This window comes from Triturus cristatus, chromosome 2_1 (assembly GCF_964204655.1).
Source record: "Triturus cristatus chromosome 2_1, aTriCri1.1, whole genome shotgun sequence".
Classification (NCBI taxonomy): domain Eukaryota; kingdom Metazoa; phylum Chordata; class Amphibia; order Caudata; family Salamandridae; genus Triturus; species Triturus cristatus.
The window spans coordinates 227,235,503-227,253,795 of record NC_140581.1 but is presented as its reverse complement, the minus strand read 5'-3'; the positions used below and the strand labels follow the sequence as shown (position 1 = coordinate 227,253,795).

General features: G+C 47.6%; 1 protein-coding gene across 11 annotated transcripts in view; it reads right to left on the bottom strand.

Moving 5' to 3' along the window:
• NEDD4L (NEDD4 like E3 ubiquitin protein ligase) overlaps positions 1–18,293 on the bottom strand; it is a 1,669,848-nt gene that overhangs the window by 979,098 nt on the left and 672,457 nt on the right. For all 11 annotated transcript variants that reach the window (XM_085630299.1, XM_085630340.1, XM_085630265.1 and 8 more), the window contains exon 4: positions 3,983–4,021. In XM_085630299.1, coding sequence (XP_085486425.1) covers positions 3,983–4,021 — 39 coding nt within the window. The remainder of the gene's footprint in view (positions 1–3,982; positions 4,022–18,293) is intronic.

The window sequence follows — 18,293 nt, the reverse complement described above, 5'->3', positions numbered from 1 at the left end:
GATGCAGACTGTGACCCCCTGTCTGATGCAGACTGTGACCTTCCTCGTATGCAAGGCATCCCTCTAAAGTGATGTAGTAAAAGGAGAATGGTAAATTGTGAGCCTCATGCCTATTCCCAATGAATGCCACAAACTCAAAATGGTGTAGGTAATCCGAGAACGACACAGATTTGTGTTTCCCACTCATATGGGATCCTCAGGCATCTCCTGTAGCGGCTGACTCGACAAGGTTTGGTCCATAAAGCTACAGACTTTCCCCACCTCCTACTCCACCATAAACCAGTACTACTCTACTTAGTGATAACATTGAATGTTTGGGACCCTCAGAGTACCCTCCAAACATCTCAGTATTTAATGTGCTTTGTGCCAAGCCCGTCATTGGCCTCTTTACTGCCCACAGTATGAACTGCTCAGCTTCTGTATTTCATGACGGTTCTCCTTCACACTTGCAAGAGTGTGAACTAAAATATATTGAGTATTTTTAGCAGCTCTGTCATTATGATTGCCACTATCCTCACCACCTAGCACATTATAAGGGTCTGCCAGCTTTGAAGAGTTGCCTTGGGGTTACCATGAGGACGAATGATAACCATCTTCACGGCCTCCAGTCAATACTGAATAGTTACATTGGACCACTTAAAGGGGCTTGTGCTCCCCAAGCCCTCCAAGAACTATGGTCAATGCCACGGCCTATGACTTCGCCTAGTCTAGCATCCATCAAGCTCTTTCAGAGGCTCCACACCAGAGGGAATAGGATCCAGAGACATCTGGATCATCTGCACACACCCGGTAGCCCTCCATCAAGCTTCACTCACCTAATGAGCAAGTTAAGTTATGCCAGTGGTTGCAGCAACAAAGTGAATGGCAGCGGAGACATCCGGCAATCCAGCCTCGTGCCCATGCCAATATCACATGTGCCTGACCCTGGGCATCGTCCCCAAAACTTGCTGATGTAGCCCTGCATCAACCAAGCCACCTAATTCTCCCAAAGGCTAGTTGTGGGAAAGCCCCTCTCGTATGTTCTTACTCTTCTTTTTCCTCCCCGATGACGGGTTTATTTGTCTTCAAGGTTGCTTCATATCCTTTGTGTATCTTTCCCTCATTCGCCACATCTCTCCTTCAGCTGCTAAGGACCTTAACCACTAGAGTCTTCACTCGAGGGATTCTGCTTCCTCTTTTATGTCTACAACAAACTCCTTCAGACCCTCTTCTCAAAACACCAGCATGGATGGGAGCGGTTCTTGATCCAATACCCTTTTAGCTACCAATGTGTTTAGAATGTGCTCTTGCGCCTGAGAATCTATTGCAGGTTAGCCTTGACTGATAATGTTCCACCTGCAAAGAATCTCAGAAAAAAACAGTGACTTTCTCGCTAGGTGAAGACACCCACATGCCACAGCACACGCTCCGTGATGGAGGTGCTCCAGAATCAGCTCCAGGTTTCCTGATTTCCTGATATGGGGTTCTAGCCGTTGACCCATGTCAATAGCTCAAGATTCGGAGTGCCCAAATAAATAGGCTATATGGTCATATCTGTGTTCAACACCCCTGTTTCTTTAACGCATTTGCCTGGTTGGTGACTCGGATGCCTAAGACCTCAAGGAACCATGCTAAACCCTGCATACTTATCACTTCCCTCTATGTGGGCCCATGATGCAGTATGTAGTGAGGCATTGTTTACCCCTGCTGTGTTGGAGCATGTTCACTGCCCCTGTTTCGGGGTCATTGGTGTAGTGTTGAAACACCAGGCTATCAACGCCAACTTTTAGTTCTTTCTAAAGGTACTAATAGTTCTCTGGAGGACTTCTGTCATCTCCCCTGTGATTCATCATTGCACTTTGTCCTTCAGTTTCCCTCTTCGCACTACTGGGGCCACCATTAGTTGGCCAAAGTGTGTGCGCATACACGCTGATGTCTCCTGGTGGGTAATGGACCTCACACCTGGTGTCCTCACATCACTAGTGCTTAAGTCTACTGTTCATTTATGGCCCCCAACTGCCCTGGTAGAGTAGTATTGCTATTTAGTCCTCAATACCTTCAGTGTATGCTCTGCAAGGTTGGGGACCACATAGGGTTAACGTCGCTGGTCTGAGACGCTCAGATTGCAACTATCGCCTGCTCGCTCCTTACCACCTCGCGTTCCGCTCTATATAATCTGCAGTGAAGCCTATGGCTAGTCAATGGCCAACCACACAGTTTCTGTGCGTCATAAGAAGGCAGTGTTCTGTCACCGGGACAGTGCTGCAGTCTTCTGTTCGCAAAGCGGTCTCACTACATTTGTCCACACTGCCTTCTTGGGCCATGCACCAGTTGCTGCCGAGCTAGGGAAGGGCTTGCTCGCTCTTTCTCGGTCTGATCTGGCCCACGCTCAGCTGTGTTCAAGCTTGATCTCAAGGGTTTCAAAGCTCTCGAAGGATAGGCCCAGCGACTCTCTTGCTTCTGCTTCCACTCCAAGCTCCAGTTCCTTTTTAGGTCTCGCCTGAGACAGCGCTTTAGTGCTGCTCTCGCGAGAGCTTTTGTAAATGGGGGATCCGGGCGCGCGCACCATTTGGAGGCCTGAAAGCACTTGTTAGCTTTCACTTTCGCGGGCCGCATGGCAGTAAAGATTGCAATCTCTTTTTTCCCAGCATCAGTGAGATGCAAATGAACAAACAGCGTGAGGCCAAACGTCTTATTTTTTAAAAAACAAACCAGGTCACTGCTACAGTGAAAGGAACAACAAGCATTTACACAATGCAATAGGTCTCGCATTTACGCGAGTTTGAGCTATTCACATTGCAAATAACAATGCCTTTTATTTGTGTTTTCGTTTTTCAAACATAAATAAAAGGCATCGTCATTTACAATGCCAATAGCTTAAACTCGCGTAAATGCGAGACCTATTGCATTGCAAATGCTTGTTTCCACTGTGATGCCTTCCCTGCTGCCATTTGCTGAGCCTCCTTGAGTTCTGCTGGTTTCATCAGTGGGCCATGGCAGTCTACGCCCCTGGTGCATGCATTCCATGTACTGGCTGTTTCTACCCACTCTTACTTGCGACTTGACTGCCGCACTCGCGTCCCCCAGCTGCAGCCCCACCCTCCAAACCCTGATATCTGCATTTGGGTCGCTTGGCACAGGCACCACTTGCTTTGCTGCTTACACTCCAACCACTGAGTAACAATCCCGTAGTGGGGAGAACATAAAAGTCAGTCTTTCCAATGCTCCCCACCACACCGGTATGAAATATTTGTTTATAAAGCTGCTTTGTCGAGTATTATCAAGCTTGTATATGTATCTATTCGGTGCCAACTGATTGCTTCCCCTACCTCTATAAATCTACTCTAATGGTTTGTTTTCTGAAAAACAAAATAACGATAAAAACTGAAATTAAGTAAAATTAATAAAAGAACGCTGAAATTTTTTTGCGAATTTGATGTAAAATTCTTTCTTTTTTGAGGGTTGCAAGATTTTTTTTAAATGATTCCTATAACTAAAGTAGTCCAGTCATGACTTCCCATAAAACTGTCACTAAGATATCACGTGCCCACCTTTGCTGCAAGCGCCCTCTCAGCACACAGGTGAGGGCGGCCTTCCCTCTCGCGCTTATTTCATATAAGGCTGAGCCATGTCCACATTCATTGAGCAGCAGGGAACAAGGCGTGGCGTGGCGCACGCCAAAGGCTTGCAAAGTGGGATCAGAGATGTAAAAGCATAGATTTGGTATCGTGTTTTTTCATTACGGAAATGAGTTATCGAGCACAATCTAGGCGACTTAGGACATGCAGAGAAGGGGGACCCCAAAACTGACTAGGCAATTTGCGTGCACCAAAAACAGCATTACTTGCTAGAATATGACAGGCACTCGCCAATAATAGCCAAGCAATGATCAAAAATATACTCTTAAGCAATTTGCAAATTTACACAACAGCTTTTATCATTTATAACCACGATGTTCTGTCAACTACTCAAATGAGAAAATCAAGAAAAAAAGTGAACTTACTCGAAAATAAAACTCCTCATTCCATTTTGGATTCAGCGTCTGAAAGAAAATATATTCATATTATAATTTTTTAAAACACATGGACCATATAGCCAATAATTACTTCTACATATAGTATACATGATTCATTTATCAATGTGAAAAATAGATAAAAAAAAAAAATCATCTTAAAAGTTGCCAACTGTCTGAATGTGGCATTAGCTCGTAGAAAAAAAAAGAGGAACAGATCAATGGATTGAAAACACATCCCTTCGGTGACCTCTGCCTGGGAGAGTTCTGGTGCGTCAGAAGGTTTAAGAATAGATTTTTGGCTAAAAATAGCTATCTTTTTCCAGAGGAGGGGTCATTTGAGACCTATGCAGGAAACCCCTTCTGATGACTCTGGAACATTCCACAGTAAAGCCTCACATAACACTCTCGGGGGCGAAAGTCAAGGATTCTTCCAAGACACCGCCGCGGAGAGCGCCATGTCATGCGCAGCCCGGCCAGTGGCAAGGAGGGAGCGCGCCGTCTCGTGCTCAGCACTTCCCCGTCTCCATGCAGGCCCTGGCAATCTCTCAGTAATGGCGGGCGCTATCAATAGTGCAGCAGGTGCCGTGGCACCAGGGCACAGACATGCAAGGGGCCCACTCCACTCAAATTATAGTTATTTACCACTTCCAGACTTTGAGTGGGGGCAGGGTGGGGTTAGGAGGCTGGGAGTCATTTTCCTCGGTTGCATTATAGTAACATAATTCAACACTAGAAACTCAAAGCAGAACCCCCTCCCCTTGCTCGCCATTGTTCTTTTGTATTGATATTATTAATTTGTATATTTGGTGGTGATTTCAGCGATCCGCATTTGTGTTAACTTTGGCTTTTGTTCTTACATTTATTATTAGATATGTATATGTTTTGGTTTTCTTATTTTGCAGTATGCCTTAAATTGCAATCAAATACAATAATTAAAAAAAAGAAAGAAAAAAAAAGAAACTCAAAGCAGAAGAAAACAGGAAACATTAGGAATGGGAAAGGGAGGGACTAGTAAAAGGTAGGTGCTCTACCCCAGTCATGAAGGTCCCCGGCTGAAATCTCCGTGGAAGGCCGAGCCCCGAGTACTGGAGGGAAGCTTCACAGGCGGGGCCGTGGTGTAAATTGGAGGGATGTGGAGTATTAGAAACGGACCTCATAAGGTAAGCATGGTGAGCGTGCAAGGGATGAGCTTTATGCACACTAATGGGGGGTGCCCAGGTCACCATAAGACATTAAAGGAGGTGCGACATAGAAAGTAGGAGGTCCCAAACTTGGTGATCGAGACACAGCCAGGTATGTAAAAGTAGGCCGATGTAGCGGCATACGTCGAGCCTGTCAGCATGTGGCTCCATCAACGATCAATAGGTATACAGGTAAAGGACCTATGCCCTTCTTGAACAGACTCAACTACAGGCAATATTAGGAGACCTATGGCGGGGGCGATGGAGGCATCTGTTCTTGCGAAAGGAACCACAGAACCTTTCAGTTCACAAGATACAAAGTAAGAAATATCAGCACATCATTCCGCCATGTTCAAGTAGTTTGGCTTCTGCAATAATGGACAATACATAGTTTGGTTGTCACTAGTGAAGTCACTAGCCTTCTACGCCGGCGACAAGGAAAAACTGGCAGATCTGTGATTTATGCAGGATGCGAGATGAGCTTAATTAGGCAATGTAATCTCAATGGCTTTCGACATCTGCCCAATAGTGACCCAAGATGTGGCAGTGCCATGTAACCTGTAGTAGAAAATTGTTCAGCTGAGTGAAGTGCCAGTACCGTGAGTCGGGGAGTAGTTTGGCCTTATGTAATTTCTCAAGGGTCCAGTACTGATTAGGGAGCATTTTGAAGGGCAGTAATTTCAATGTTGCTTCCCTAAGAAGCCGATTATGTGTTTCAAGCAGCAAGGAACAATGCTCATCAGGGTAATACTTCCCTGTGGTCGCATGCCACTGCCTTTTGAGACCTTGGTCAATGATGTTGGGGAAAATTGCTCCACCAGGACAGTGTGTCCAGATACCCTCGTTGTGGTATACTTCCAGATCAGAGAGATTAGCAGGGCCATAGCTGTTCGTGACTCCAGGCAACTGCTTATGCAAGGCATACATTTACAATATTGGCACCCAAATAAGCCATCTAACTCCTATTCGGCTAGTAGCAAATCAAAAGATGTGAGCCTCCCATCCTTGAACAATTGTTCCATACGAATGAGAACCTTAAAAAAAACACCTGGACCATTGACCCGGCTTGTCACCCATCTTGATACCTGCATTAAGTCACAGGGACATGCTGGCGTGAAAATAAAGACCTACTCCTATTTACTTTTTATTCGTTTGTAGTTGAGCAATGTAATTTCTACAACAGAGTTGGCTTTGGATGTCAAGGAGGCATAAGGTACATAGCTCAAAGCCATTCTCTGCAAGTTATATAATGCAGGAGCACGCACCACCCTCAATTCACCGGATGAAGGAAGAAGACACCACACTTGTGAGTGTCTGCGTGCCAATGAGCCAGGAAGTGAGTGCGGAGTAGGGAAGTCCCCCACAGTCGAATGGACGTGTAGTTCATCAGGTTTAAGTCTAGGATTATAGGGATCCAATAAAAATGATTTCACCAGTGAATCAGTATTAGAAATTGTGCTTTACCATATCTGCAAAGGAACCATGCCAAAGACAAAAATCAATTTTGGAGCAGTGTTCATTTTTTACCACCTGGAATCCGGTTCAGATGTTTCCAGTAAGACACATCATTAGGGTCTTGGAAAATAAAGGATCTATATTAGTTCCTACTATGTTTTCCCGGCCCTGCTGAGAAAAATGCCAAGAGATTTAAGGCTTTTCAGTATTAAAATCACCTGACGTGCCCCTAGACTATCCCTATCCTGCACCTGGACATGGGTAATGCATCCCATTTATCCCAGTTGATCTTATAGCCAGAGAAAATTGAAAAGGTCAAGATTCCGGATACCATTTCTCAGGGTCAACAGTGGTCATCAATATATCCTTTGTGCAGGGAAACAATTTAGTCAGATCGCAGCATGGCGGTATGCCCACAATGGCTTCAGAATGGTGAAGTGCAAAGGTAAACGTGGGTAACATTGATGCATATCCCTTCTGATTGGTAATGGACGGGATAAAAAAAAAAACAGTAATTCACTTGGCTCATTGGATCTTGGTAGACTAATTTGACATTTGAAAAAAGCTTTTCGCGAGGTCTGTCCTCTCCAATCTTATGAAAAGAAAGCCTTACTTCTTAACGGATTCCTCTACATCAAGAGAGACCACCAGTGCTTCTCCCAGATAGTCTCATACTCACCACAGACGTGGACCAGCAGGACATATGGTTCCAAGAGGCTCGACTTGAAACAAGACACACCTAGGACTCGTGTAACTGGGAAGGTATGACCAATCGCAGGCTGGCAGCCACTATACTGGCCCAAGATTTTACCATCTACATTAATTAAACACATAGGATGACAGAGAGAGACCATATCCTCTACCTCCTTGAATACTGCATACAATATGGGGGGGGGGGGGCAAAGGTTCCTTACCAGTTTTATAGAATGCACTCAGCAATTTATCCTCCTCAGGAGCCTTACACGTGGCCTGTGATCCTACTGCATTTGATATCTCTGTAATCTCACCATGTAAGAGTTGTCTACGCTCCGGAGGTAGGGTTGGGAGAGGAGAGGTGCCCCAGAAATTCAACATGTGGTCTCATCTGTTGCATCAGAGCTATACAGTGAGGAGAGGTAAAGGCTTTATACCTCACTTGGGTGTATAGACAGCCTGATTAAGCAGTCACTCGAGTATGGCTGCAACTGTACTCAGTGATTCCCTCTGGCGCAACAGAGAAGTCAATATCTACCCGCTGTTTTCTCAGTGACTTTGCTAAAGGTTAATCATAGCACATTCGGCCTGGGTGGTAAAGAAGGGGTTAAGAGACAGATTCTTTGTGATCAGTTGGCAGTGGAGCGAATGGATCTGCAATTTATTGTACCCATCAATAAGATCCCCAGCACAGTTTTGTAATGTGGTTCTCTCCAGACCAACTTATTTCCTTGCCCTAGTTGAGTCCCCGCCATGAGAGCAACCGAGGCCACATTTCCAGCAACCCACATTTGAGGCGGAGAGATTTAACTCTCAATCCTCTCTCTAAAGACCTAGCTGTTTGACTTAAACACCTTCTTGTCATCAGGGTGGTTGTATTTTGTTTCCTGCATCATTCAAGTAGATTGGGTGGGTGGAGTTAGAAGGTTATACAGCCCATATCCCATTCCAGTTATACGACTATTTCAATAGCCTTCTATGAAGCATGCCACAAACAGGCAGGTGACTGTGCAACTCATCCAAGTCAATTAAGAGGTAGTCCGCAACAATGTGCAATGGAAGTTTGAGTGGAGAGAATAATTTACAGCCTTAGGATAAAGCAGACTACAAACATGGATTAGGCTGTGGTCCAACAGCACATCTCACATTATTCCCAATCATCATTACTTTCGTCGAAAGAATTTCATCCATCAAGGGAAGGATAAGATTCCAATCGCCACCTATGATCAATCTTCTGGAGTCAAATTCTGTGACAACATGGGATAGACAGAAGATAAATGACTTTTTACAGGGCGTGGCCAGCAGGGGCAGCATGGCGGACGCATTCTGAGAATGTTCAGTCACTTATCCCCGTATTCTGGCTCATTTATATGGGCTAGCCGGTATCTGCTATCGGAGGACAGGGGCACCGCACTGGTGAGTCCACGGGAGGCCGGCAGAGACAGACAAGAGCCCCGGAGGGAGAGTGGCACGAACTGCAGAGGAGCGCCGATGAGCCACCGAGAAACCGCAGCCATTTTCGGCAGGGCGTAGCATCGGTGACTGGGCCTAGTCGTGGGGACTGCGTAGCGCACCGGTCGAGTTGTGGCATAAGTCAGAAAGGGATGGAGCCGCCACTCGGGGCATGAGAAGAGCCTCACAACTTGTGCCAGGGAGGCTGGAGGCCCGACGGCAGCCAGAGGAGCACCAGTGAGCAGAGGAGGGACCGCAACACATCAACCACACTGTGCACTTGGGCCTCACTTTCTGCCCAGGGACTTTGGTACATGCTGTGTTCACACAAGTCGGTGGTGAGCGACGATGCGAGAGGCGAACGCTCCATTTCTGGCTGCGGAGTGTGGTGTTGGGTCCCCGCCTGCAGAGATCTGAGGGACGATGACTGCTCCGGAATTGTGGCCATGAGGGGACGGGCGCTGACCCCCACCATATTGGTATTAGACGAAGTGGGGTTGCCCACACCTGGACTAGAGACAGCACTGATGGGTTGCAGCCCCTGCAGAGGAGGAGGGGGCCCCCAATTAGATGGTGTGAAGATGTAGGTGGCTGCTCAGAGGAGGCTATAGCAGAGGAAGAGGTAAGCTGCCACAGAGTGTGACATAGATGCAGATGGGGCCTCTGATGAACAATCGTGCGGGTTACCCTATGTAACAGTGCAGTTAGTACCACACCTGGAAGTGGTGACTCCACTAAGAAGGGCGCTGACCAAGGTAACACGTGTGTGGCACAGCAAACTGCGGCCTACCGTAGTGGTTGGTATGGCCTAGAGTTGATCTAAGGGACGCTGTGTGGTGCCCGGTGGGACGATCTGGTGCTTTAGTGGACTCTGCTCGGAGTATACACAACAATGAGGCGCACCAGAGGCGCCGGATCGAGGACCTCCTCGCATGCACCTGAGTTCAAGTGATGCTGACCCGCCGCAGCCGATGAGTGGGCAAACGGCTCCAGATGATCGACTGGACGCCATTTTGCAGGCCACTAAACGATCTAGCATATCCATGGAAGCCAAGTTAGATAAGATGGTGCTGGATCTTAACTTTCTGCATGCTGATAATCAGAACTTGAAGGACCGGGTCGTTACCGTGGAACAGGAGATCGCTGAATTGAAACTAGCCACGGAGTTTCAGGAGAAACAACAGAATGCCCATGAAGCCTGGATTAGGTGTCTTGAGGATCGAGTTGAGGATGCAGAGGGGCCGCTCGTGGCGGAACAATGTCCGGCTGATTGGGCTGTCAGAAGGTGTGGAGGGCCGGGACGCGGCCACCTTTCTGGAAACTTGGCTCAAGACTATCTTGCCACACTCTGTATTTTCCCCATTCTTCACCGTAGGGTGGGCCCACCAGGTTCCGGGCAGGTAGCAGGTACCCGGCGACAGAGCGTGCCCGCTCATTTTCAGACTCCTGCATTTTAGGGATCGGGATGTGATCCTTTGGGAGACCAGGAAACTGACATCCAATATGAGAATGTCAAGGTTCTGTTCTTCCCGGACTATACTATGAAGGTCCAGAGCCAGCGGGGGTCCTTCTTGCCGGTCAAGCGATAGCTGCGGCAGCTCGAACTATCCTATTCTCTGATGTTCCCGGCCCGGCTCCTTGTTGTTTCGAATGGGAAATCTAGATTCTTTGAAACGCCTCAGGATGTCTGGGACTGGCTAGGGACGTCGGGTTTGTACTCTGGTCCTAGGCGGGCGGTGCTGCAACATGGGCTGGGGTAGATGGTGGCAAAGGACCCAGACAACGGCGGCCTGGCAGGCGGTTCCTGAGGTCAGCGGCGATGCCAGGACAGGACCAGATCCGTAAAGAGCAACAGGACGTGGTCCGCATCGCGGAACAGATGGCGGAGGCAGCGGCGCCGGAGGATAAAGGGGACACTTCCTTTCATTGGTCAGGGGAGGGGGACACCTTGAAAGCAGACTCATCTGTTAAGGCATCTATGAGAATACGGACGTTACACCTCAGACGGCGGATGGTATCGTATGAGTATGCCGGATATGGAAATGTATTTCTGGGTGCTGTGTTCCTGCTGCTGTGTGGGTTTCTAGCTATTCCTAATTCATGTGTCCTATTATGACTCAGGATGGAGGGGGCTGATGTACTGGGGGTAACTGAGTCCTGAGAGGGTCACCGGTGCGGGCTTTTTGATTTCAGCTTTGGCAATGCCATGTTAGCGGTTTAGGGGGGACTGAGAGGGTATACCCTGTATGGTTACACAACCCCCTATTTTCCCCATCTCTTCGGGGATGGTAGGACATGCGGCTGGGTTGCTGTATGATGTGTTTGGACAACACCCATAGGTTTTGGGGGTTGCCCTTATATGGTTCTTTCTTTCCCTAGTTAGCTTTTCCCATATCCCTTTTGCTGCGGGAGCATGTGGGGGGGTACGCTTGGAATCGTTGTGATGTATATCTGACTGCCTATTACTGAGGTCCGGGTTGAGGGGGGGGGGGGGCACTGGGGTATGCCTTCTTTAACTTTACTATGGGTTACGTGATACTTACCTGGAATGTTCGGGTTCTCCGTAGGCCATCCCGAAGGTACGCAGTGTACTCTTATTTAAAACGTCAAAAATGCATGTAGCGCTACTGCAGGAGACACACCTTAACGCCCTAGAGGTTTCCCGACTACAGCGCAGATGGAGGGGTAAAATATATGCCACGGATTATTCCCTGTATGCTAGTTGAGCTCTTATCTGGGTAAGACCTGGGACGCCCTTTGCTCTGGATGAGGTTCTTACGGATCGGGAGGGCAGGTTTGTGTTGGCAAAGGGTAAATTGGATGGACACCATGTATGATTGGGTAACTTGTATGCATAGAGTGTGGATCAGGGTCAATTCTTTGGTCTGCTGTCTCTTGCTTTGGGGATGTGGTGTGGCATCTGTAGGCTGCTAGGTGGAGATTTTAACAGTAGTTTAGATGTGGAGACCGATAGATCCTTTCCTCTGCTTGGGGGCACAGCAGCCTTGGCTAATTCTGTGGTGCTGATGGACGTCTTGAGACATCATCACCGGGGAGGGGAGAGTGTGTACTCCTTTTTCTCAGCACCTCATAACCTACACGTTCGGCTCGACGAGGTGTTTCGGGAGTCAATCAGGGAGGCTATCAAGGAATATTTTACACATAATGCGGGCACTGCCTCCTTCACAATGGTGGAATCGGCAGCTATGAAAGTCACCCTGAGAGGGAAGTGTTTGGGGCTAGGCTGAGGGTTGCGACAACCGGTGGCATCGGACTTGCTTGAAGTTGAGCGACGTCTGCTGCCGTTAGAAACTAGGGTGGAGGTGGATGCTGGGGGATTGGCTGACCTGGAGGAGGTGCGCAAGAAACACGCGAAACTCCTGGACAGACAGCACTGCCTTAATTTTGCTGCACACTCCGCGTCCGTACACGCTAAGGCGGATTGCTCGGGAACCCTTCTCGCGTGGTTGATTAAACAGGAACAATCAGGGGGGTTAATCACAGCACGTCGCTGCCCAGGCGGGGACCTTCGGTAACAGTTGGAAATCCATGGTGAACTGTCCGCGCATTTCACACAACTGTATAAAGTGGGTCAACAGGCCTCAGAGGGGGGGGGATAAATAAGTTCCTGGATTGCCTTTCATTCCCAGATCTGTCGGGCGAGCAGTGGACGGAATTAGATGCTCCATTCACGGTTTGAGAGGTTCAAGGCACGATCAGGGCGTTGCCGGCTGGGAAAGTTCCTGGTCCCGATGGCATTCCACATTAATTCTATAAGTCGTACGCAGACTCTCTCAGTCCACAGCTGCTTAAAGTCGACACGGAACCACTCGAGACCTTTGCCCTCTTGGCCTCGATGATGGAGGCTACGTTGATCAAGTTCCCTAAGCCAGGCAGGGACACCACTTCCATGGGGGCTTACCGGCCCTTGGCGCTCCTGAAAGGAGATTACAAGATCCTAGCAAGCGTCCTGGCTAATATATTAGCACCACTGACCCCTCCTTTGGTTTATCATGGCCAAAATGGGTTTGTACCAGCCCGCAACACGTCGCTTAATATACGCCAGCTGTTCAGGGTGATGCGTTGTGCTACAAAGGACTGGCCAATGGCCGGCTGTGTTGTGTTAGACCTGGAAACGGCCTTCAACATGGTTGAATGGCCTTTCATGCTTGCTGTGCTCCATTGTTTCGGGTTCAGACCTTACTTTTTAAGTCTTAAGCTACTATACGGTGCTCCCTCGGTTCGGGTGCGGTCAGGTATTCTCTTCTCGGACCGTATATTGATAGAACGGGGGAACCGCCAGGGGTGTCCACTCTCCCCTTTAATTTTCACTCTGGTGATCAAACCGCTATCAATGGCGTTATGCGCCTCGGCGCCGGAATGGAGGATACGTCTTGGGGACTGCATCCATGCAATTTCGCTTTACGTGGACGACATTCTGTTATATGTCATGGACATTCTTGCAATCCCCCAAGTCATTCCTGCAATATTGTGGTCTTTCGCGTCCCTGTCTGGGCTGAGGTTACATTGGGGTAAGTCAGGTCTGTATCCTTTCCATCCTGCTACGGAAGACCCGGGTTGGGAGGTAGACAAGACGATAGTGCAATGGCAACCACTGGCGTTTAGATATCTGGGGATCCGCATCTACAATAGCGATCAAGATCTTCTAGACGGTAACATTACGAGGGCGGTCACAGCGTTAAAATCCCAGATTGAATTCTGGAAAAAGCGTAATCTTTCGGTCATAAAAATGGTCATGCTGCCACGTCTCCTCTATTATTTTGCTAATCTGCCGTTGCACCTACCTGTGTCCTTCTTCCGCTCTCCGGAGATCGTCCGTGATTTTGTTTGGAATAATTTGCGGTGCAGGGTGGCATTGACTAAGCTGTACCTACCTCGCTATATGTCAACTTCTCACCTTGGGAGTCAGGTCCATTAGTACACTCACTACTCACAAACCTCACCCATTTGCACTGAAGCTTGGCTGATTCTACGTCTAACAATTGAGCCTCTTAAATCAAGGCAACATCTGTAGCCTTGGTAATCTGACCAGCAATAGTGTTTCAGTTAGTATGATAGGCCATAAACATCCTGGGAAAATATTTGCAATGTCTTGGAACTAGGTGAGGAAGTCTTATCTGTTGATTTAATGGGCAGTAGAGCTCTATAAGTGTCCAAGTAAGGCTAGCATACTAGATTAGCGACCGTGTAACCAAAAACGAGCAAGGGCAAGCAGTAAAATCCTGTCAGAGGCAATTAGGGACAAAATGTGCACAGCGGAACCTTCTTTAACAAATAGGGACCAACACTAACTTATCTGTGGGCTGAATCTCTATTCTGTACACCAGACAGAATCAGGCCTATAATAAAAGTACATCTGACTGGTGTACGAAATGTAAAATGTGTTGCAAATGGCCCTTTCTAAGGTGCTTCACCTCGATTTTTGGTTTTCTCCTTCCCAGTTTTCCGCTGATCTGGATGCTAGCCTTCGAACTGGGGCGCGTTTGTCACTGAAATGCAGTGCAAAAGCACTGTGCTCATCATATACATACTGTGGAATGGTGTATATATAATTGGCTGATTTGAGTTAGCTGTAAGGCCCATGTCATGGGGTGACAGCTATACCCGGGGCATGCATCTTGAATGTACCACCGTGGGCCTGCCCTACTGGTTGTGCCACCCACGGAGGTAGCTCATCCATTGTGACACAGGTTTGCCCTGGTGGGGTCTGTGTGCATGGGTTACTGTTACTCTGTTTGGCATTTAAAAAGCTATGTTTCAAGGTTCTGCATGTCTCCTGCTATATCAGAGTTTTCCCTGGCGACATTGTGCAGTGTTGGGAAGAGGTTGGGCAGATGTGTGTATGCGTTACCTGCAAGAGTCGTGAATGACACCGGATGGCATGGTCGGTACGATGCGGCTTGCTTCTCGCATTGGATTAGGAAGAGGGGGGTGTAGGAAAAAACGATTGAGCATTATTTTCTACGAGCTGAATAATAACAGTATAGTGTTTGGTATTGATGAGTTTGTAATGATGAATCCTCTATGGTAGTGGGAGGGGGTTTGCCATTACGGTGATGGAAATGTCACTTTGGGAAATGGGCATTTCGATGCTCGTGGTTCTGTGTGCCTGGCGGCCTGTCGCCTAATTCACAAGTGGCTGCTAGGATGACATCCACATCTGTGCATTCCTGATAGACCTGGAAACTGCAGACCTCTGACTCTGAGGAGACTTTCTGGAACGGTTACATGGGGGTGGAATTGGCACCTACATTCGAAGGGGCAGTGTCTTGGCCCCCCTAAAGATAGTGATCAAGCCTCCCAGGGTAGAATGGCAGACAGGACAACATTTTTGAAGAGGGCCTTTGCATTTCAAAGGTGGCCTCTTGAACTGATCGTATCTTCAAAGGCCATGGTGGGTATAAATACTAGGGCTTCGGTCTCCGAAAGTAGAGACACTTTTGAATTTGGAACCATACTATGATGGTTCGATACGGGAGGAGGAGGTGAAGGGGACCCGCAAGCACCCTATATCAATGGAATGGGCCATGTTACTGTACCAATTTAGGCAGCTCTCCCCGGGAGCGGACCCGCCAGACGACGCATCTACACAACTAATCCGGAATGCACAATCACAGGCTCTGCCCACCTGAACCCGTAGGCCCCCAGCTGTGCAAAGCCTTGACGGACCCTAACTTCAGGCGCACTGTTGCGATTTTGGGTCGCAACGACCAAGATAGGCACACATAGTATCAGAGGTACCCCACCATCACGACGCTGCATTTCCCCCCTTAGTGCAATTGGATATATTCTTCCATATTCATCCCCTAGTTTGCACCACTGTTGACCCCCAGTTCCTTTGCCATGTATGGAACCCGAGATTGTAGGCTGTGAACGTCACGATGATTGTATATACTGTTTAGGCCTCTTGATAACGAATTATCGAGTAATATAATTGCTGAGTAATCTTACAGGATGCATGATCGGATATGACCACTTGACGAATATGTTTGATGTACAATATAAGAAATGTGAAAATGGCAATAAAAATAAGTTTAAAAAAAAAAAAAAAAAATGATGGTTCGATACTGGAATATGACACGAGGAATCATTAGGGCAGGAGGGACGGCAACTGGACTATCCACAGACTTGTGGTGGCTTTGAGCTTGTCGTACTCCAGGAAGGGGACTATCACTTGGTGGATTTTGCCTGGACTTTGCTGGCCTGCAGCTTAGTGCCAACTGTTGTGGCATGGGTCTCAAAGCACTCTCCAAGGGCCGGTGAGCTGTCCACGAGACGCCAGTGTCAAGAAGAATCTCACGGTCTCCACAAGATTATAAGCACCGTACGGGGTGCGTCGGAGAGAGGTGGAAGTGATCGTGGTTGGGACATGGACCGTCCAGACATACACAATCCTTTTGCTCTGCAAGAGAAATGCGTGCACAAAGGTCAGCACCCATCTGAGGTGTCAGGACGCGAGGACTTCGAGGAGTGCAGGGGAAGCTCGCAGATTCCGAGGGACCCGTGTTTGCAACCAGGGGACCTTCGCAAGCTTGCGCTCCAGAGCGTGTGGTGTCTGAGGGGTGTTGGGGGATCCTGAGCCGGGAGCGGAGACTGAGGTCATTGACTCCATCGATCGATGTAACCAGGTGCTTAGCTGTGGAAAACACCACAATGAGACCAGTGGGATTCCGTTTGCCTTATAGGCATCTACAGCTGACTGTCGGTGGTCTAATACAGGTCACACCTCTGTTGAGGGAAAACCATTTCTCCAGACGTGAAAGCGTGCCAGCTTCCTGGGTCACAGCCTTTTGCATTAGGCGGAAATAGCGATCCCGCACTCTTGCAGGGGCCGTCGGGCATCTGAAGGTCTAATCAGAATGGACGAAACTAAGCAACTGTTTCCTTCCATGTTAGGTGGTTCCAACTGTCTAGACAACGGGGCTCCAGCCGGGGCAACATGTATCACGGGCTGGTGGAGTTGATGGACTGGGGGACTGGGTTAGGAGGCATAGTCAGGGGCTGGTGATGGTTTGACTTTTCTGCAATTGAATAGTCCGACAATTGCATATAACTGTAGCGTGTACATACAATGTGTATTTCATTTTGATTTCAGTGTGTGTAATACAAAGTCACATTTTTGTACATATGATGTGGAGTCTTTTTGAAGCGTACGCAGTGTGTTGCGAGGAGGGGTTTTGCGCCAATACTTTACACCCAAGCCCTGAGGAGAAGCCTGACTGTTCGGAGTCAAGCTAAGAGGGTGAGCACAGGTTATGGACTAGTGTATCATACTCATCCTATTTGGATTGGTGGATTCTCATTGGCTTTGATGCGTCAAACAGGATGGTACTGTGGTGCTTTGCCAGACAAAATGCCTTTCAGCAGTGCCAAACATGGGCTGTAGGGCACACAGTGTTGACGTAATTTCAGTGCATGTCCATCAATTTTCCCAGCCCCAAGAAAGATATGGATCATAAAGGGGTTGTTGAAAATATGTGAAAAATGTATATACACATTTGTACATCTTGTACACATTACGTATAACATCACATTGTCACTTATATCTGCTTGCTCACCCCAATTATTTTATCTACATGTTACTTATGTGTTGATATTTTAAGATGTGACAGCCATTTATGAATTAGTAAATATTACGGTTGAATTAAGTATTATCTTTGTTGATGTGTGTTCCATTCAAAGTCTATAAAAGACTATATTAGCCATTGAAGTGAAAGTGTGGCATTGGGCACTTTTAAAAACAAGCATGTGCAATGCAATAGGTCACACATTTGCAAGAGTTTAAGCTATTAGCATTTTAAATAACAATGCCTTTTATTCAGGTTTCAAAAACCAAAATATAAATAAAAGGCATTGTCATTTACAATGCCAATAGCTCAAACCTGCGTAAAAATGCGAGACCTTTTGGATTGAAAATTGTGGTTCCTAAATGTTGTGCTTCTTTTGGTTTTTCAGTGCAACATATAACTCTGTATGGTGCTTACTGTAGACCAGGTGAGTTCAGGTTGTTGGGGGGTATTCATGACGGGACACAGCTGAGAGCTCTAGATCTGAGATGCTCACACTGTCCCTCTATAAATCATAAGTGTATGAAGATGCTCATACAGTCCCTGGTGTGCCGACTGTAACTAACACCATATGTGGAAAGGAGGAATACACAGCACAACAGTTATAATATTGACAGACGCTAAAGAAAAAACTGCTGTGTTCACCGTTACGGAGAGTGGGTGCTTGCTTATGTGTGAGAGTAAAGAGTGAGAGTAAGTAGTGAGAATAACAGTGCGGGATTGAGAATGAATGCGGTGAGTGATGGGGAGTAAGAATAAGACTTTAGAATAATTTGGGCTCCCTTGCTTGGCTGGCATCCGGGGGTGTAGCCTGGTCAGTACAATAGGGAGGGCGTGAGCTTCATATTTCTCAACTATCACACTGGGACATCTTGTTAAAATGCATTATATGAGAAGCAGGACTAAGTGGGGCTTACAGGGCAGTGGAAA